At 37.4% G+C, this 22,108-nt stretch overlaps 1 protein-coding gene across 1 annotated transcript; it reads right to left on the minus strand.

The window, feature by feature from the left end:
* Positions 1-976: 976 nt before the first annotated feature.
* si:ch211-241e1.3 (laminin subunit alpha-3) lies at positions 977-20,566 on the minus strand. Its single transcript, XM_067363106.1, has 32 exons — positions 20,189-20,566; positions 17,370-17,660; positions 15,232-15,342; positions 14,983-15,101; positions 13,774-13,854; positions 13,495-13,589; positions 13,017-13,070; positions 12,762-12,913; positions 11,859-11,969; positions 11,574-11,685; positions 10,945-11,112; positions 10,623-10,816; positions 10,425-10,541; positions 10,081-10,235; positions 9,664-9,805; positions 7,610-7,709; positions 7,385-7,501; positions 6,894-7,064; positions 6,635-6,777; positions 5,847-6,053; positions 5,598-5,746; positions 4,296-4,458; positions 4,045-4,172; positions 3,681-3,834; positions 3,461-3,571; positions 3,237-3,379; positions 3,034-3,151; positions 2,766-2,903; positions 2,076-2,206; positions 1,669-1,800; positions 1,386-1,506; positions 977-1,293 (listed from the first exon to the last, which is right to left on the minus strand). Exons 1-31 carry the CDS (start codon positions 20,564-20,566, stop codon positions 1,413-1,415), a joined length of 4,479 nt encoding a protein of 1,492 aa, XP_067219207.1. The 3' UTR covers positions 977-1,293; positions 1,386-1,412.
* Positions 20,567-22,108: the final 1,542 nt, after the last annotated feature.

Below are 22,108 nucleotides of genomic sequence, written 5' to 3' on the forward strand. Positions count from 1 at the left end.
TTATTTTCGATTTGACTTACACTTAAAACCTGACCTTTCAACGTTTCTTTAGACACAAGTCTAATTTTTTTGTCATTAGTATTCACTAAGTTACAGTTCATTTTCTGAGAACTATCAGATTGGAGTTCGTTCAGAGGGAGAGGAGAGATCACGCATCATGTTAGTTTTCTTTATTTTACAAAAAGCACAACATTGTGTTTTTACTCTGAGTGTACACAAATAAAAGAAGATATTCCACAGATTAAAATGGTGTATAGCTCTTAATTGTATGTGCAACATTAACGGAGTATTTTGAGTCTCTTTCACACTGGTTAGAAAAAAAACGTGGTGGTGACCGCCGACCCGAGGGAGTTAAAGAACTGTCTGGATCGGTTTTAAGTGGCGAGAAGTTGGCTATGTAAATAATGACAATGTAATGATTGGAATTGTTTTGTTGCATAGGCATAATTAAATGATGCCGATGTAATTTCTAAAAGGGCCCCTGAAATTCATGTGCCCCCCCCTGTTAAAATGTTCTGGCACCAGGACTGCCTATTTGTTTGCATATTACCCCTCTAGTATTTATATCTCAATGATTTTTGTGTTCCTTGTCAAGTCTTGTCCTACACGGATGTACGTTTGGTGCTACTCATTCTGTTTCCTGGTTCTCTGGTCTCTGTTGTGGATTTGTTATGTTTATTTTGTTAAACTCTTTGCATTTGGATCCAGCTCTCCCTTGTTTTTGAGTTAGGCAAGCGTTCTGAGAACATTTCTTATTAGGTGGGAAGACAGGCATTACTGTTCACAGAAGCTGAACATGAACTTCAGTTTTAATGGTGAAAGAGTGCAAGGTAAAATGCGAGTTGCCAAATATTTGGTGGGAAACATTCATTCATTAAAATTTTAAGACAAAAGAAGAAATATTGTTTTAATAATACTTAGGTACACAATTTAATTTTATGAATTTAATTTTATTCACAGCAAAAATGTGTCTCCCCATTGTTCAAGACATGGTAAGAGCCTTACAATGGTATAGTGTTTGCAAACATTTCACTGCCAACCAAGCTGCTGGGATTAGTGTTGAGATGAGTTGCAGCCTCTCAATAACAGAACTAAAGTTTCCAATTGTAATTGGATTCTTTTACAATACAATTTTTATATCAATAATGGGACTTATGCAATATGATATGTAATTATGAAAATAAAACATATATCGCAGTAGCCGGTTTGGGCAGCTTGGTTATGCTGACAAAATAACAGCGTTGATTTTCAAATATCTCCATGTGAAATGTTTGTGTCAGGTGCTCTTCATCTCTGGAAACAAAGGACACAAAACAGAACACTGAGTTTGCTGTCAAAACACAATGTAATGTTGTTTTAATGATGATAAAAATAAACCAACCTACTCAAAGCTACGCTGTGGTTTGCAGCTTCTACATATTTTGTGAGGCACTGCATGTGCTCAACATCACGTCTCCTGTGGAAGAGTAAGTACTCAGGTCCTCTGCTCTATAAAGAGAATCAGGTCTGCAAACACACACACACAAACTTGTAAGAGCTGACACATAATACATTTTTACTGGTATAAACCCAGAGATAATGTAAATATATTTTATGTGAAAATTCAGGCAAGTGGAGAGACTTTCCAGTGCAGAAATAATAGATTCAATAAATGTTACAAATAGTGACCTCCTGAGATAAAGGTTGGTGATGCAGCCCTTAAAGTTGTCCTTGCCCAGGAACAAGCTAGAGGAAAATGGTCCAGATGAAGAGTCTCTCTCTCTCTGTCCAACGTCTTCTTCGTCAATACGAAGTTCAGTGCTGAAAAAGGTGAACATTATAAAAAGAGAAGGCTTATTTACAATTTAAGAGACTTACATTTACTAGTATTTGCAGGTAAACAGGAACCATTCATTTGGATATTGTCACACTTCTCATAGGTAGAGATGTCAGAAAATAACTTTCAAATAAATAGCAAGTAAACTCTCCCTTAATAGGACAATAGTTCAGTGGCTCAAGTTACAATAGCTAGGTTTCCATAAAACATATTTGTATACCAAAAAGAAATTGATAGAATCAAATCAAATGAATCTTACCGTTGACCCTGTCCAGCAACAGAGAGATAATGCCATTTACCATCCTGGTATTGCTTAGTAGATTTCCACATATAGCCTTGGAATTTCAGGATCACATATCCTTTCTCCATGGAAAGTTCAATGTCATTATTCTACCACAGAAAAAAAAAAAAAAAAATCACAGTGCCACAATGAGAAGATCTGTGTAATATTTTTCTACAGTTTGTAAATTTCTAATGCAATGCCCAGTGAGAATGTGTGTCACTGAGCATGTGAACTTTGTACAAAAGGTAAGCTTTTATTGCACAAGATGCTCTTCTGAACTTTCTCAAATAATTCTTAATATCACGATCAGGTTGTATAAACTGCCAGGAATAGTCTTACTAGTTAGTCATCTTTTTTTCTTTTTTTTTTTGTATGGCAGTTCATAACTTTTTATAGTCAGTTACATAATGTAAATTGGTCTAATTTGATAACGAAAAGACTGATTGCCCTTTGGCTAAATGCTAGTTAGTCAGTCTAGTTCTCAAGACACACAATGGCTATGTTTATGCAACTGACCAAAGTTTTGTTGATGTTAGCTTTAGTTCTACAGATTTTGGAGAACAAATCAAATGCTAAGAAATTCTGAAAGCCAAACCCATTAATCAGAACAGTGAACACAAATGCTTTTGACCACATAGTGGATGTAATTGTGGAAAGGATGCATACATTTTTGCTGTTCTGCAGCAGGATGCCGTCTGATTTTGTACTCCTGAAACCCAGTGAAAGGTTCAGATCATCTAAGCTGAAGTTTGCAAGGGGTTTCTCCAATGCACTGTCTAGGTTGAATTCAGCTTTCCTGGCCATCTGGAAGAAAAATATGATGGTTATTATATCATTCTGTGTTTCATTTGTCAATTTGGGTAATTTTGATGAAATCAAGCAAGCATATTTTTATTTGAATGCAATATAAGTAATAAAAGATTAACTTGATTACCAGAAAGTCACTTGAGCAGCCTCTGCCAATCCCTACTTTCTCTTTAACCTCTGGCGTTATACTACCAGCAGTGCCGATTTTCACACACCCTTTCAGAGCAGGGATAGTGATATTGTATCTAGGGTAAAATAATTCTGAATTAGTAAAAAATCATATGATTGCTCAGAAAAGGTCTAAATCACTTGTGCTTTGAAGACACGGACCTCTCACGCAAAGTGTTGGGTATGCCACCGATGTAGAAGTGATAGAACCTTTGTAGAATGTTGTCCGTCGTTTTGACCTCTGTGTTCCCTACTCTGACCTTAATCTCTTTCCCTACAGTAATGAACAATTTCACATCTGTTTCCTGAAATACAGAAGAAAAAGTTCATTTTCACTGCCATGACTATGTATAGTATCTTATAGAAAAAGTTAGCATCATTCTTACCACAGTTAGGCTTGGTTTATCTACACTTATGATGGGCTCCAAAATATAATCGTTCCCTTGGCCACGTAGAACAACGTAACCTCTCTCAAGAGAGACACTGTAGTAAAAATCCTGATAGGATATGAAGAATAAAAAAAATTATGAAAGATCTCAAAACTGTATAAAAGACACAACAGAAAAGGGTTCAATAGGTATGAACAAATTAGCAGACTGTTCTTACATTAGTCTCATCTCCTAAATACAGCAAAAGGGCATCCTTAGCTCGGGTTTCCACTTTCTCCTGGATCGATAGATTGATGGGGAATCTTTCAAGCGCGACTTTGGCATAACCAGTGCCTTCAAAGTAATCTGACTCTGAGATCAGTGAGATTTGTCTGATCACACAGAAAGAAAGAGAAACAGATTTTTTCCCTTCATTTTTATAAAGTGACAAAAATGATGCTCTGTTTTCACAATGTACAGTCTACAGTACTCATGTTGTACATGCAAATATAGTGATGTGATTAACATGGTTGCTGTTATTGTTAACATATCACTACTTATTAGTACATAATCATCACACCATTCACACATTGAGAGCTTACCTCTTGCAAGGGGTTTCCAAGTTAATATTAACTGCATTCTTAAAGTTGTAGAGACTGATAAATTTGTCATTGAAGGTGGAAAATTCAATGCAGCCCTTGTATTTGCCATAGTTGAGTGAGGCAGGTGGCTAAAGAAGGCAAAGAAAAATGGTCTTAATAAATAAAAAAATCCATATTAAAAAGTAACCAAGAATTAAAGAGCTCATCACACAAAATCCAGTGACACTAGGAGAAAAAAAAGGCATATTTACTGTGAAGTCATCTGGATAACCTCCTACATAGAAGACCACATTATCTGGATTGAGATCCAGCAGGTTGTGTGTCAGCTCTCCCAGGTTTTCTTTTGTCTGCGGAGCCTTCGGATTGATTGATGTGAACTGCTGTGTGTGAACGACTTGTGCATCTTGATAAATTCTAGATGGGTAACAAATAATATATATTATATATGTGCACATATAGTGGATAAAATAAAAGGGTAAACCTTTACAATAAGGTTCCAACATAAGTCAACTACTTTAGTGGCATGTATTAATCTTATAGTTAATTTTATTTTCAACATTTACTAATGCATAATTAGAATAAATAGAATTTTTTTTTCTTCTCATTGTTAGTTAATGTTACTGCATAATGCTAACTAATGGGACCATGCCAATAAAATGCAAGCAAACCAATTGAGTTGTAATGGTATTTTTAGTAATTAAGTTGTGATTTTATAAACATATGGCTCAAGTAAAAAAAAGGCCCCAAGAAAGTACAAATCAACATACTTCATTCCTTTAAATAGACACAAAACGAGAGCATAATTAATGACAGCTATTTGTGACTCAGCGTTTCACACAAACTCAGCTGTTTGCATATAAATGAATGTTTGTTCAAAATTCAGCATTCAGCACGTTGCCAAGATTGTACTGGAAATTGTTTGGAGATGTACAAGTAAAACCTTATAGATATACTGTGGGAGATAGTAACCGATACATTTAAGGGGCTTTCGCACCGGGTAGCTATAGGAACTCATTTATAGAAACTGGCCACCAAATAGTTAATTTTCTCCTAGGGCCATTTTCCTGTTTGCATTCACAGCACCCAGAAGGAAATCTGAAGTGACGTAAGCCGGCCGACAGCAACATCATTTAAGCGTGGCATTCAGCAATGTCAACAACTGGAGGATGGAGGACACCGTGATTGGAACTGTGTTTTTGATGTGTGTCGTGGGTTTCATGATAAATGGGAATGGAATGGAATTGAGAGAGCGTTAACTTTTTGTTAGTTTGTGAAGAGAGTATATGTAAACTGTGTGTTTACACGGCTTTTTTAAAAATGGCCTATAACTAAAATCCTTCCCAGTTCTTGCAGTGTGTATACGCCAAAAAGTGGGTACTTCCACCAGGAACTATGAAAATGTTCCTTTGTTGCAAAATCCTCTTTACATTGAGTCACAGCGTTGACTGGATTCAGACCAAAGCACACTAATAATTGTTTCTGCCTAAAAGAAACAAACTAAATATATACCAATAGTTTTTTTTTTTTTTAATTGATACGGTATTTTACTATACCTGTAAAGGTCAATTTTGTCAAAGAAAGACAGATCAGATGAGGACTCAGTGATGTTGGTTGTCTTGATTTCATACTCCTTTCCATTGAGCTTATAAATGACATGCAGGATATTATTTCGAAGAGCCATGCCGATGAAGTCTCCAGATGCCTGTGAGAACATTCAGTGAATACAATTATGAGATTAACAATTAGAAGGCTTAAAATTACCCTACCCGATGTAGCTTGATACCACAGGAAATAACACTCACGTCTTTTTTTCCGAGGTATAGCACAAACAGATTGTCTTCGTCCTGCTGTGCCTGACGACGACGTCTAGTGCCATCCCCTCTAATGGGGGGTTTTTCGGGTCTCTGGAGGGACAGAGTGAGAGAGGTGTACGCCCGCAGGTCATCTAAGTCTCGAGGGGGGCGCATCTCCACATATCCTGTACCAGTGAATTTCATAGGCACGACAATCTGCAATAGATTTGAAACATGAAGAGGACCATGAAACATTGTGCAAATGTTTTCTATTAAACAAAAAAAGGAGCTATGGGTCATGAAAACTAGACAAGCCTTTACACAGTACAACCTTTCGACGATGTATCCCTCACAGCCTCCTTATCATTTTTGTCAAATTATACATGCAACTACTGTACATGTCAACTAACTCTCATTAAAGTATTAGTAGACTGCTTAATATCTGCTAACACTTTATTTTGATGCTCCCCTTCACATTCTAATGACTAAAAATAACTTTGCAACTACATGTCAACTTATTCCTAACCTAAACACTTAAACCTAACAGTCTACTAATACTCTAATGTGTTAGTTGACATGTAGTTGCAAAGTTACTTATAGTCAGTAGAATGTCTAAAGTGATCATCAAAAATAAAGTGTAACCAACATTTATTTCATCTCAATTTTTTTTATTTTTTTTTTATTTCTTTGATGAATTAAAATGTGGTTGAAAAATGCTGCAGCCTATTTTATGTCTTTAATTATAGCAATTACACTTAATTTCAATGAATGTAGGATATAAAAATAAATAGTCTTACTTTGTTAGCAGCTTCACGTGCTTGCTCAATCAGTTCCTTTATCTTATTAATATTTTCAGACACATTGTTCCCGGAGCCAATCTGAGAATTCAACTCTTCAATTTTATCCAGCAGGGACGGGATGGATCCGCTCACATTTTTGACTGTCAAATGGAAATCGCAGAGAAAGTGAGATAATAATACAAGCAAAGCTGTTGAAGAAACTGTAAAAACAGCATCACATTACAACAGTACAGCCCATTAAAGGTGCAGCACTTACCAGTCATTTCCACATTATTGAGAACATTGTCCATATTTGAAACAGTTGGACTAATAGAGATATTGTTAACTTCTGCTTTGATGTCATTTAGCTGGTCCATTATGTCACTTGTGGTGCGATTGGCTTCTGCTGCCGCTTTCTTAGCCGCGTCGATAATATTTCCAATGTCATCTGTGATCAGACAGAATGAAAACATATTTTCAAGCATATTCATATCCCTGGTCTAAGTTGACAGCTAAGCTGTGTCCACTGATCAGACTGATCTGGTTTTGGGTACTTCAGTTCCCCCCCATCCCAGCAAAGTAAACTATATAACATACAATACATGAAAATCAAACATGCCAGCACTTGTCCTTTCATAAAGCCTCTGTAAACCAAACTTCTCAGTGAACTCAGCTACCAAAAGCATCAGGTTATATGAGACTGTCTTATGCATTGAATGGGCGTAATTGTTTCAAACAGTGCTCTAAACGGCAATGCTCTTTTCATACCTCTCTGAATTCCTCTCAAACCATCCTTAACAGTGAGCAGCTCCTTTTCTAGTGCTTTCTTTTTCTCCTCAGCAACTTGCAAACGATCCTTCTGATTATTGAGTTCTTTGGTTGCTCCTGATAAAGATGTAATAACAGTTTATAAGTAACCAATGTTTGATTTAATAAAAACAAGTTCAATATAGATTGATCTTTGTATAGTTAAGTTTTTAATTTTAAACTCACCTTTAAGATCTTTAGCTGCATTTTTGGCATCTTTAAGTAGGTTATTGCCATTGTTTTTCAGATTTGTTGCCCTGTTGATTAAGTCCCCTTCACTGACATCCTGTAAAGAAAAATCAATAAAAGTCACACTTAAAAATATATGACTGACAAAATATCGATATGAAATCAGTTCCCCTAAAGTTCCCACGGTAACCACACATGCAATTTAAAAAGTTCAGCTGTCATTTCACAACAACACTGTAAACCTGAACGCTCAAAATTGGTTTGAGTAGGACAAACTTAAATTGAAACTGCTATGAGTATTTAGAACTTTCTTTTTCTGACATATTTCAAGTAAACTGAACTGTTTCTTTGTTTTGAGTTGTATGAACTCAATTCCTTAAGTTTAACTAAAACTGGGCTGGGATTTCTATTTCCCAGCTTGCTTTGCCCATTGCACTCAAAAGGGAGAGTATGCTAAAATGAAGTGTTATATAATCTATTTTTTGTTTGTTTGTTTGTTTGTTTGTTTGTTTGTTTGTTTGTTTGTTTGTTTGTTTGTGCAAGATTAATAGTAAGGGAGATTTAGTAGTGATTAATGTTTTGTTATGTTAATTTAGAAGAGTTTCTGTTAATGTTGGTTTTTGGAGAGTTACCATCATGGTGACAAGTAGCGCATGCGGCTTGGTTTGAGAGCAGCTAAGTTACAGTACATGTTTTAAGTTGCTGTACTCGTTCAGTACACTGTAAAACTCAATAAGTTCAGAATACTCAAAACATTTGAGGAAACTTATTACCTCAAAACATTTAAGTTAACTAACTTATTTTTTTTAAGTTAGTAGAACTTAATTTTTTTGTGACAAGTGGGGCGGGGCCGAGAGCCATGGAAGTGGAGCAATGCTAATGTGGTGCACAGGTGTCTCTCATTAACAATCACATCACTGGCATTCCTTCGCTCCCACAGTTCTCAGCCTCGCCCTACTCAAGTACATATAGTTAATTTACATAAACATCACATTCAAATCTTGGTTAAATGTTAGTTAGCAAAAAACACATGCTATTATAATTATCAAAGAGACTGTCAATATATACTTGCATGTATATAATCAAACAACATACAGTATATGTGGTCTTAAAACTTTTGCATCCCATCCTCAACCTAACCACACGGTCTACTCTTCACCAGAATGGTAACCCTACAAAACTAACATAACAGAACCCCCTGTCAATCCCAACATAACACAACATTAAACACTAACTTATGTCTCCCCATGTTAATCTTATGCAAAAACACACAAAATAACACTTTATTTCAACATTTAGACAGTCTGATGCAAAGCATGCTGGGAATTAGAAATCTGCTGCAACTAAAACAGTTTAGTTTACTTGAAATATGTCAGTGCTGTGAACTCAAAAGTAAAAGAAAGTTTTAAATACTCATAACTGTTAATTTAACTGAACTAATTTGTTTAATTTAAGTTTGTCCTACTCAAACGAATTAAGTATTTTGAGCATTAGGGTTTACAGTGATACCATGCTATTGTTAACATGTTAGAAAATTAGCAAGTTGGTATTTTCTTAGGGTTTACAGTGAAATAAATGACTCATTTGATTTGCAAGAACTCAAAAGTTAATTCAATATTTTATGTTAATTGCTATCAAAATTAGTTTAGAGTTAGTTAACTCAGTACTTCAAGCTAGGAGGAATTAACATGCATGAGTACTACAAACTCAAAACTTGACAGTTCTGCTTACTTAAAATTGGCAACATCATAACTCAAAAAAATTGAGGTAACTGATTACCTCAAATTTTTTGAGTTAGCCCAACTTATTCTGGTTTACAGTGAACACTTTTTCTCATTTTACAACACTATATCTTTTTTTTTTTTTTTACATTTTTACATGACGATGTACTAAAAACAGAAAAAATGCATCTGAATCTGATCTAATTGTTATCTAATTCAATGACATTCAAAAGTGTTCAAGTGTGACATAAGTGTCCAAATACTTTTTGGGGCAATGTACTGTATGTATCCTAACTTTGACATTCATGCTCATTTGATTAAGTCTCCTACATTAAGTGCTTTGTCTGCCGCCTCTTTGGCCTTCTTAGCAGCCTCCTCTGCAGCATTGACAGCGTCTGTGATGTTTTTGTACGCCTCTATCCCAGAGAGAGCGGTCTGCACACCAGAGCGCCCACTCACATTCTGTACAGCCCTGTCCGAGAGAAAAAGATAAATTCTATTCATATCAACATTATCTTCCTTCTGAGGAAAAAAAAAAAAATGTGGAAGACCATACATGCACGAGGAATACATGGAACGTCCATTAAACCATTTTTTATGAGAAGGTGAGAAGGTGAAAAGCGGCGTGAAAGTTTGGCATGATTTATTTGATTAGAGTTGCATGGGAACATTTGTGGTAATATGAGAGCCACTCTGAGATACACATGATCTTACACAGGTGTCAAAAAAACTAATAAAACCTCTTACTCTTGGAGCTCTTTGGCCAGTTTGTACATGTTCTCTGCATGTTCTTCTGCCTGTTTCACAATTTTCTCTTTGGCTGCTGCTTGTGAGATGACTTGGACTTTATCTTTGAGTTCAGTCTTTGCACCGTTAAGTTGTGCTGCAAGCTGTTCATACTCCTGTGGGAACATAAGAGGATTTGTCACCAGTGAAATCATTAAAACTGTAACTGAGATATAACTGATCTGTAACTGGTACTACTCAGTCAGTTAGAAAAGCAAATTAAAGAATAAATTAATCTGAAAATATTTCTGTTGGGTTTCATAACATTCACCCAAACCCAAAGGTGTATAAGTGTGAAAGTTTACCTTTTTACTGTCATTGAACATATTCAGGAGGCCCTGAGTGTCTTTCAGCTGGTTCACTGCAAGAGCAATCTGATCCCCAACAAGGTCTCTCTCGCTCTCCAAATCATTCACTCGTTTCTTTAAGAAGAAAAATAAAACTTAATGTACATTCCCTCTTGATAGAACGTGTTTTGAGGATTGTAAAATTCTTATGCTTACCAGAATGTCTTTAAGGCTTTCAGTATTAATGTCATTTTGATTGTTGGTTTTCTTCACCATATTATCAGCCTGTTTTAGCAAATCCTCCAATTCTTTCAGCTTGGCTTCATAGTTGCTCAGCAGGCTATCAACACGCTTGGATGCCACTTCATTCTCATCGCATTGCTTTATGATGTTTTTAACATGCTCTAAGACTGCAATGAAAACATAAAAGTGATATCACCACACATTAATACAGCAGCTGCCAGTAATTATTACATGTTAGCATAAGAAGCTTAGACATTCACAGGCCAAATCGATAGTTTGATCTGGGTATATTTACATTTGTTTGCTTCAGCTTGCTCTTTCTTGGCTGCATCTTTGTGGTTCGTGAAGCTTCGCTTTTCCATATCTTTCACCAGGTTCTCGGACTGTTCCAGAAGTTTTGCTAAATCCGCAGAGGGCAGAACTGCTCCATTGCTGTTAGAGTCCATGAGCTGTTTCAGGAGCTCTGAAGAACAAATTGTATATGTATTTCAAAAATGTTACTTATTCGATTACTTATAGAATTATAGAAGAGTTTTTAAATGGATATAAATTCTAAAATCTGAAATTTCTTCAAAAAATCTTACATTTTGAACATAAAAAAGACAACTACCCATTATGGGTGTTTAAAATAAACCATGTCTCTAAGGAGCTGTGGCTGGAAACAATTAGGGTCAGTGTATTATGGTATTGCTTACAGGATCTGTTAGGGCAAGCCTGCTACACAAGAGGCATCACTGATTCAGATTCTTCAACAGCAAAAAAAAAAAAAAAATGCACACCTGTGGCTACTTAGAACACAAAAGGAGTGCTGCTAACCCAAGTTACTAAAATGTAAACTAAGGTTTATTAACTAAACTGCTGTCCTCATTACCACATAAAATTACAGGTTAATTCTTATTAACAAAAACATATTTGTGTTTTTACCTTTTATTTTTGTAAGGAGGTTCTGTGCCTCAGTGTCCAGATCTTTTGCCCTTTGATGGCTGTTTTCAGCATTAGCAAGAGCTTTCTGAGAGACTTCTGATCGCTTTCTGGCCTGGACAAACAAAAGATTGGTGAAATATTTGATTCCCGCAGCAGGTGCAATGACAATAGACAGATTTAGAAACACTAAAATGTTTTTCAGCCCAACAATTCTAACTTGTTTATAAACAGTATTCTACATGAAATCTGCATCTGTTTTTATATCAGAGAAAAGTCTTCTAGTACCTGTTCTTTTAGATTGTCCATATCATCAGCCAGATTGATAACATCTCGTTCCAGTTGGTTAATTTTAGGCATCTGATTGTTGACTGTGAAGCTGAATGTATTCACCAGATTCTGAAAGAAAAAAAGCATGAATATACAGATATTAATTACATTACGTCTCTTATCCTGTTCATGTTATTATTATTTATTGATGTTCTTTGAAACATTGGGTGTCAGCAGTTTTTCAGGATCTGCTTGTTTGATTTAAAATTACCTTATACCAAAACAACCAAAAACTCATAAAATTAGAATTTGCTTTGCTTTTGCCTTAGTGGTTGAAACAAACTTTAAAGTATTCTGACTGTTTTTAGACAGTTATGTCTGGAAATTTAGCTGACTCACCAAATTACCCACAGAATGTTCCAGACTACATCTAACCACAGCCGCCAATGCATTTTAATGTAATAGTGCATTATGTTCATTATGATCATTAAGTTGGATGCGGATGTGGATTCTGAGGTAAATGATAATCACTAGGATACTTTGAGCCACCTACTTATTTCGTACAATAGCCTTTCAGAAAAGAACAGCTGTGTGTGTGTGTTGGGGGGGGGGGGGGGGGGGGGGGTTTGTGGGTGTGTGGTCCTGGTAAACCCTACGTTATGGGGACAAAACGTGCTCACAAAGATTGGAATATCCGAAATCCTTGTACTTGTGGGGAAATGTTTTGGTCCCCATGTAGAATGATCACACTTTTTCTATGTGCAATAATAACTATTGAGTTACTCTTTTACAACTTATATTGTTATATTACAATAATAATGAATTTGTCTTTACCCCTTTGTTTCATAGACTCACAGGACAGAATACTGAGGAATAAAAGAGGAGGAATCAGGAAAACTACAGAAGGAGATGAAGAAATACCGTTGTGGCAGTTATGGCTTCTTCAAGCTTTCTCAGATGTTCTTTTGATGAAGGTCTGAGAGTATCTAAATCCAGCTGATCTTTGATTCTTCTCAGCTCAACATCAAGCTTTTCCAAATCGTTCAGCAATGTCTGTGCACAGTTATCACACTCTGAAAAATGACATAAAATGTTACAAAATAACATAGGACACAAAAAGAAATATTGAAAATAATGTAAACCTGTGATTTATGTGATGCCAGTAATATCCTTTACCTTCACACTGTTCTTCTGTGTTTGTGTCTTGGAGCTCAAGAGAATCCCTGCACACTGTTAAAGAACAAGATATGTTTTTAATGAAGTTTTATTTTACAATTACAGCCTATTATTAGGACCTATATTATAATATTCATTAAAAAATATTAAAAAGATACATTAATAATAATAAAAAAAAAAAAAGTAGTATTCGCTATACTGCCATTAATTAATTCTGGTTTAAATAAATTTAAATTTAAAATAACTAAAATATATTAATAATAAAATATAACCAATCCATATGCATTTTGATGTTTTGGAAAAAAAAAAAAATGTTTGTAGTATAGTAATGAGAAAAAGAGTGTGTTGGAGGGTGGGAGGGGATGATATGTTTAAAAAACCTAATGGTGCTATTTATTTTTTACATTTATTATTAAGCTTAAATGTCACATTCACCCTTGAAAAACTAAATACATATAATACAAAAACAAATCCATACCTCCAGTCTTAGAATCACACAAGTTTCCAGGACAGTTGCACAAACGACAGCGCCCACCAGCAACCAGAGGTTCACCATAATATCCCGTGGCACATCTGAGGAAACATATAAAAAAAAAAAAGCTTGTATTTTCAGCAGTGATGATGCAGAGTCATATATGGCATGAATGGGTTTGAGTTTTTACATAAGTACTGCATAGAGTATGTGAAGAACAGAGGGATATTTTATGGAAAGATCAATTTTTAGGAAATTTAAGCATTTTATTTTTGTCCCACTTACCGCTCACATCTTTCGCCTGTGTGACCCTCTTTACACAGACACTGGAATCTGCCATTCATTTCAATGCAGCCCACTGCAAAACTGCAGAAAGATATGCCACATCATAAGTTAACATCATAAATGCATTAAACCATTAGGTAAAATTTTGATAAAAAAAGGCACAATATTCACTTAACACTGTCAGTAAACCTAAAGAGGCCATATTATGCTGATTACAAGGTCATGATTTTGTTTTTGGACTCTACTAGAATAGGTTTTCATGCTTGGATATTCAAAAAACACATTAATTCCCCCCATATTTTACATTGTTGCAACTCCTCTCTCTGTCAGAAATGTAGTTATTGTTTCTGAAGCCCCTACTTCTGAAAAGCACAATGTGCTCTGATTGGTTTGCTGGACCAGTGTGTTGTGATTGGTCAAGCGCTTCTAGCATGTTTCGCCATATTCACGGACTCACGTCCCTTACCATAACCTTACCATTATCATAACACTAGTACTATTAATTAATTCAACCAGGACTTGCCTATTGTGATGGAAGAAAACTAAAAACTACAACTGAAGCATTTCAGGGAGTTCAAGAAACAGTTCTTACTGATATTGAGAATAAATCCCTTTGGAGTGACTGTGTGCTTATTAACTTTGCAGACCCTTTTCATGCTCAACAACAACATTACACACTAAAGAACACTGGACGTAAAAAGCATAATAGGTCCTCTTTAATGTACAACAATTTGTTGAACTTCATTCAACATAAATATAATACATGCCTTTGTACAAATGATGCCGTTGTACATACTGATTAGTATGAGTACCATTTTGTGAAGCAAAAAAATGAGTTTAAATCTCAATAGCTTTTCAGTTATCCACTTCTACAGTTGTCTTTCTCTTCAGCTTCATTCATTGATTTTCCAAAGTCAGTTTGAATGTTAAATTGTCAGTACAGTAACTGAAGTTTGAGAGTTATTTCCCTAAAATTGTTTTGTTTGAAGTTTGAAGATGTTCCACCTTGTTACACTTGTGGTGTTACCAAAACGTACTTAAAATCTCTAAGAGTTAAGAATACAAACACACAACTTATCTATACAAAGTTGTATTAAGCTTTATCAACTAAAAAATGATGAAATGCTACTTGCAAATTTTAAGGCAGGTTTTCTAAGTAAAGTCAATTAATTTACATTGTACTTTTTCGATTACACATGTGAGACTTACTTGTTGGCTTCATTGCTGAAAGGACATGGGCACACCCTGCATTTTCTTTGAGCTGCATTAGAGTAATATCCCTCTCTGCAGCGCTCACAGTGCTCACCCACAGTATCATCCTGACAGTTCTGTTGAACAGAGCATTTGTGTTATACTACAAACAGACAAACAAAATAAATGATAAAAATGTAAATGTGCCCAGGTAACAAATCAATACAAAAAACAGAGCACATTATTGGAGGTCAGTGTAGCACTTACAAGACATCGGCCGGTGTTCTGCTCACACTCATTTGAGTGGCCGTTGCAGGAGCAGGGAACACAGCGAGCAAACTGACCACTTCTGTCTAGATAGTAACCAGCAGCACATCTCTGATAAGAGAGAAACACACATACTGTATACTGTAGAACAAGGAATGTTTAAGTAAGCAATAAGGTACTCGAGGCTGTGCTGTATCGTGAATAAGTCACAGCTGAAGGGCGTTGTTAGGCACGACGTGAAGCGGAGTGCCTGCAACCCCTTCAGCCATGAATTATTCGAGATACAGCACTAGCCTCGAGTACCTTATTGCTTTTATAAAACGGTTACACATACAATACAAATATGTATCAAAGCAACTTTCAATGAAGTAAAATCACTAAAAGCCTTCCTTCCGCCGCAAAAAATAGTCCCTGACTGTGAACAGCAACAGAAGTTACATACGCCATTAGAAAATTTGGCAAAGACTGGTTTTATTAGTGTGTCAGTCAGTAGCGAAGACTTTTATATTGAAAAGACTGAATTGCCGTGAACACTGAACAAAACGCAACTGACAAATGCTTTGACTAGTGCTGTTAGCCATGGGAAAACCCCTTAAATGTTATTGCAGCAGACATTTAAACAGATTTTTTATTATGAACATGACTGACCTGAAGGAAAATGCTAAATCTGAATGCAGGTAATAAACTCGCTCAATCGATCTCTTTCTCACAAAACTCTTCTACATAATACAGTAGCTTTAATGAACAATATAAATTGAGAACGGTTAAGTTGCTAAGAGTGGTTGCTAAGGGTGTTGTTTAGTGATACACAGAACAGTTCGGTGAAGCGGTCATAGCCGTGTTTTATCATGAATAAAACACAGCTATTGACCAATCAGAATCAAGGACAGGAACTAACCGTTTTATAAAAAAAATGAATAAAAATTATCCTCTGTTAAAACTTTGAATTACAGGTAAAACAATACACACACAAAAAAGAAAAAGTTAAAATGAAAAACAATGTCTTACATTATATCCAGTGAGATTATATAAAAAATTATAGACTCAAAGCAGAAATGTATTCCTTTTAACTCATATTTTACTGATGTCTTTTAACATTGTCGTTCATTTTATTAAAGTGGTCATTATTACAATACTTCACAAAAGCAATAGATAGTGTTGGTGAAAAATTGAGTACTGTGTTTTTTAATGAGATGCCGATCTTTTTTCAGTTCACAAGTTTTTACTTTATATAGATTAAAAAAAGCCAAAGCGAAATTCTTTTAAGTACCCAAGGCAAACACGAAATCAATTTTCTGGGACCAGTATAGGGGAGACTGAGGATGGCACATAAGATGCAGCATAACTTTACTTAAGCTCTTACTTTACTTGTAATTACTTTGCACATTTTATACACTCTTGACTTCACCAACATTTGTAGCAGACACATGTGATAAAATGATCAAAGTTGCACAAATGCTGCATAAAAAAATAAACAATAAAGTTTTCTTATAGCTTTTACACCAAATATTAAAACTGAAATCTTAGTCCTGAAACCATTTACCTGAAATTGTAAAGCTTTTAATCTGGCTATAGATGATTTTACTTGGAATATGAAATATAGTTCTTCGGACTAATCACCAACTGTAACATTCAACAATGTCTATAACTACAGCCTATTGCTATAGTGACCGATGAAATATGTCTTTTTTTGACCATACTTGTATCCAAATACAATTTATTCTGAAATGAATGTCACCAGCTATAAAAGTAATTTGATTTAAAACTCAGTGAAATATGTATATATATATATATATATATATATATATATATATATATATATATATATATATATATATATATATATATATATATATATATAATTATATCATGACTTTGGTTCTCCAGAATTCTAAATGGAAGACTAACAACTATCTATCATGTAATGTACAAGTTGTTGTTGTAATAGGTACTTCAAACCCCTGGATGCTATTTAAAAAAAAAAAAAGAAAGAAAGAAAAAAAACCTTTTCTGGCAATTATGAAAACTTAAAATTTTGAACAAAAACACTATTCATCCAAAATCAAATTCAATTACCTGTTTTAGTTCACACACATACATAAAAAGCAATACTTGTAAACAATAATATTTCTCTTTACCTGTCCATCATCCACTGAAGGAAACTGGACCTGCTGTGTTTCATGGAGGGAAGGGAACTGAACGCGCTGACCATCATTTAATGCTGGATACTGAACTCTTTGATTCCACTCTGCCTGTTCTCTCTGAGGATGGTCTGGGGTCCTGTGTTCTGGTCGGGGCCCTCCAGAAACCAGCGCTAGCAGGGCCGCATACAGAATAGCCCTCAATGCTGCACTCCTCCATGCGATTGACTCTGACATTCCTGTCCGTTTGATGCGTGTAAAATAACTCCTATCACGCTCAGGTATGGTCTACTTAAAGAGGGAGAAAAACGCCCCAGACAAATGCTCATACATGAATCAGTCATGGACACGTTACCACAAATGAACCAGGAAATTGTGTCAGACTTAGGTATGCGAGTGAGGATAGATGCCTACTGTACTCAACACCTGGAGAAATAACTGAGTAAACAAGACATGAACTAAAAAAATTACTCAGCAATTTATCACTACATGGCAGTACATGGTTGTTTTGGCGTTCATTTATTATTAATATTTTCTCTCATCTCTCAATAATCTCTTATGTTTGCTATTATGATGTTTTTATTTTCATCCATTAGCTGTTTTGCCATGTCATTGCTTGTAACTATGACAAACAGTGACTGTTTAAGACACAGCTACACATTTATCAGAATGACTCACAGCAACAGTTTGTTTTGTCAGCTTCCACACCCAGTCTAGAGAAGTCCGCACACGCCCCGTGCGTAAGAAAACATGCCCTCTGGTTACAGACTTCACAGGTCTTCCCTTCCCTTTATAGGCATGTCATGAAAACAAAATGTATTTAGGGTGTGGTGGGAAGGATATGCCAGAAAAGCTTCTGAATGCAATAGAAAAGATAATAAATTCTGTTAATTTTAAAATATAAGTCAAATTAAAGCATACTGAACTTGAATTGTCACTCATTTTTAATTAACTAGAATTTTTTAATGAAATATTTTTGTGAAAATTAAATATGTGTGGAATTAAATATATTCTATGTTTAAATAATATTAATTAAATAAAAATGAATCGATTGGTATGTGTTCAACAACTTGTAGGTCTTTCATTTAGTTAAAAAATGGGTAAAAATATGATTCATGTGTGCACGCCTGTGTAAAAATATGATTCATATAGGTGTCGCATGAAACAAATGGTGTACAATTAATGAACATAAATACTTCCTGAAGGCAATATAACAAAGTTAAAGTTAAAGTCATCAGTCTCACTTTATGGTTGTATTAAACATATATTTAAAATGAAGCATTTAGTTGTTCTGAGAAAAAAACAAAAAACAAAAAAAACAAAACAAGCATTTGCTGTTATTTAGGTTGTGATACAGGTGTAGGTTTAGGTGGTAGGTTTAAGCGGTTGTAATTATATTAGTATATTAAAGGGGACCTATTATGCTCCTTTTTACAAGATGTAATATAAGTCTCAGGTGTCCCCAGAATTTATCTGTGAAGTTTCAGCTCAAAATACCCCACATACCATTTATTACATGTTGTAAATACCCATTTTTGAGTGGAAAGAAAAACATGCTGTTTTTGTGCATGTATCTTTATAAGCAAATCAGCTGCTGCTCCCCACCACATCTTTATAGCTCTTGCCTCGGAATAATACTCTGCCAAAAACTAAAACATCTGTTTTTTGATTATCATGAATGATTATCTGGTTTTGATTATCATCTCTATCGCTGTCACCCTCACGTGACCTTGCAGTTTTCATCATCATTATTATCTGCATGCGTTTTAAAGCCAGCATGCTAAACTTCTGATATATGGTTTTCTGAGCACACACACCCGAAGCATGCGCACAAAGAGCTGGATGTCAGATGGCACATCCAGTGAGTATTATATCATGTGTTATTGAGCTTAAACTGTCAAATGCACACAAAGTTATGTCAAAAACAGACAGTTCATATAAACACATTTAGTTATGTCTGTGGACGTAAACAGCAAGTAAAGAAATCGCATGTGTATATTCGATCTGTGTATTAACGTGAAAGCAGTGTAATAATCAGTACCTACTGCTATATATGTTGTTAATGTGAATCAAACAACAAAAGAAAAAAACAAAATCACTAGCTACTCTTGTTTGAATTATCTTTAGTAGCTTTAATAAGAATACATTTTCACATAGGAATGACATTTTTACATTTTATGGAGAAATTCTTCATATTGTAATGTCCCTGCTATGCTTCACAAAATTATATGAATCTTGAATGTGTCCCTAGGAAAAAGAAAGAAATATTTGCTTGTCTCTCTCTCTCTCTCTCTCTCTCTCTGTTTTTCTGTTTTTTTTTTCTTTCTTATCCTTATTCTTCAGAATGTTTGTGACTGTTATATCTATCTCTTAAAGCATTCTTTCTTAATTGTATTTTGAGACGTGTTATGTTGCATTTGGTTAAATTATAAAAAAAAAAAGAAAAAAAAAGACAATGCTTATGTTCCCTTTCAATACTCTCACTCATACTGCGTATGGGGAAAAGCTCCTTTTTCCTCCTTGCTGAAGCCTTTTTCAATAGCGCAGTGTAACTGCATGTCTGTTGGTTCAAAGGAATGCAACACTTTGAGCCAATGACGGCGCGGCGTAGTCGTGCGAGCCTATGGCGAAACAGCACGCCAACGTGCCCGCAAAAACGGGCGTGGCTTACGGCTATATAAGCCGGCGTTTCGCTTGTGGCACCTGCAGAGCCCCTCTGCAGGATGATGACGCGAGCCGGCCAGAAAGAGACAGCGAGGCAAAGGGGCCCAGCGCTCGGATTTGGCAGAGCTTACACCGCCCCCCCGCCCGCCTACCTCTCCCTCTCCCGTGAGAGAGCCGTCCCCCGTCCTCTTCGCACGCCCGGAACTGCGTCCCTCAGCAGAAGCGAGTGACCTAGTCTCCTTTGGCGGCTCAGAGGATGAGCAGCTCAATGACTCCATGCCGCTCGCAGCATCTGAAGCGGAGGAGTGGTTCGGCGACGAGGAGCCCGCCTCCCTGCCGTCACTACAGCCCATTGACTCCAGGCCAGGGATGAACGCCGAATTAATCCGCATCCTCTCAAGGGCCGCCGAGGAGCTCGACTTAGAATGGGCTACACCTAAAGAGCCGACTCGCAGTAGGCTGGACGAGTGGTATCTGCCAGGTATCTGCGCCCTTCTTCCCTGAGGTCCACACGGAGCTGACGAAGTCATGGCGCTCTCCTTACTCCGCCCACCTTCGCACTTCTTCGCTCTCACCTTGGTTGACGGCTCACATGAGAAGGGCTATGAGCAGATGCCGCCACTGGACGAAGCCATGGCCGCTCATCTCTGCCCTAAAGAGCCCTCCTTTCCAAGCCCTGTCGTACGACCTCCGCCATCGCCGGCCAAGCGTACTCCTCAGCCGGGCAAGCTGCATCTGCACTCCACACTATGGCCATTCTTCAAGTCTTCCAGGCCAAACTCCTCCGCTCCCAGGATGAGTCTGGAAATTACGCGCCAGCTTTCCTTGACTTACGCAGCGCTACTGACCTGGCCCTGCACACCACGAAAGCCACGGCTCAAGCCATCGGAAGATCCATGGCCAACTTAGTCATTTTGGAGCACCATATCTGGCTCAACCTCACAGAGATCAAGGAAGCAGACAAGATGGCCTTCTTGGACGCCCCCGTCTCACCTTCCAGTCGTGGAAGGGTTCACCAAACGCTTCACCGCTGCGCAGAAATCGTCCCAAGCAATGCGACATTCCTTGCCCAAGCGCTCCAGCTCTTTGTCTGCTGCAAGTCAACCCAGCACCAGAGCAAGCCTGCCCCTTCCGCTTCTCAAACAGCACCACCCAAGGAGCAGCTCCTGCGAGCCCACGCTGCGAAGCGCTCCACGCTCCGAGACGCCAAGGTCCCCGGCCTAAGATAGTGCTGGACCCGACGCCTCCGGCGTCTTCCTGATCCAACAGGAAGAAAGAGGATGGGGCCAGGTCTCGCCACGGCCGGACCACCCCAAAAGCTCTCCCGCTTAGATCCCCCGCAATCTCGCTCAGTGCCAGGTATTGGGGATCATCGAGTTATGTGTCCTGGGCCCACAGAAATTGCGCCCACACAAAACGCCGTTCTAACGGCGAACTCAATATTTTTAAATATCCAAAAAGAGAGCAAATTTCCTCCCCCTTTTACGTCAGTGCAAAGACCCCTTCACAGCGGTCTGTCACCAGATGCCATTCAGCCCCTGGTCACACGGGTCGAGGCCTGGCAAGCCATCCCCGACGTGTCACAGTGGGTCATCGGGACTATATCCCGCGGCTATTCCCTCCAGTTCACCCGAAGACCCCAGCGCTTCAGTGGTGTGGTAACCACTTCAGTCAAACCGGACGACGCACACGTCCTCCGTACGGAATTGATGTCTCTGCTGAAAAAGGGAGCCATAGAAATTGTTCCCCCTGCAGAGAGCGAATCGGGCTTCTACAGCCGCTATTTCCCCAAGAAAGATGGCAGTCTCAGACCCATCTTAGATTTCAGAATTCCTTCTGTCATCAAACGCATCAGGGAAGATAATCACAGAGTCCTCCTGGTGGCCCCGCTCTGGAGGACCCAAATCTGGTCCCCAGAGCTGTTCAGACTCTCTACGAGAGCACCATGGCCAATTCCCCTGAGACGGGACCTCCTCTCTCAGGCAAACGGGACGATCTGGCACCCCCAGCCATCATTATGGGCTCTACACCTTTGGTCCCTCGATGGGAGCCGAGATGCTGGCAGTGGAACG

The sequence above is a fragment of the Chanodichthys erythropterus genome, chromosome 16, assembly GCF_024489055.1.
Source record: "Chanodichthys erythropterus isolate Z2021 chromosome 16, ASM2448905v1, whole genome shotgun sequence".
In the NCBI taxonomy this organism is placed as follows: Eukaryota; Metazoa; Chordata; class Actinopteri; order Cypriniformes; family Xenocyprididae; genus Chanodichthys; species Chanodichthys erythropterus.

Bases quoted from the DNA above. Each gene is read 5' to 3' on its own strand.
- si:ch211-241e1.3 (XM_067363106.1), bottom strand. From the start codon at position 20,566: ATGACTTCGTCAGCTCCGTGTGGACCTCAGGGAAGAAGGGCGCAGATA. The intron at 3,572-3,680 runs GTAAGAACAGTC...ATATCCTATCAG, and splicing joins ATTTAGGAGATGAGACTAAT to GATTTTTACTACAGTGTCTC. The intron at 2,207-2,765 runs GTATGCATCCTT...TTTCTGTGGTAG, and splicing joins TGCTGCAGAACAGCAAAAAT to AATAATGACATTGAACTTTC.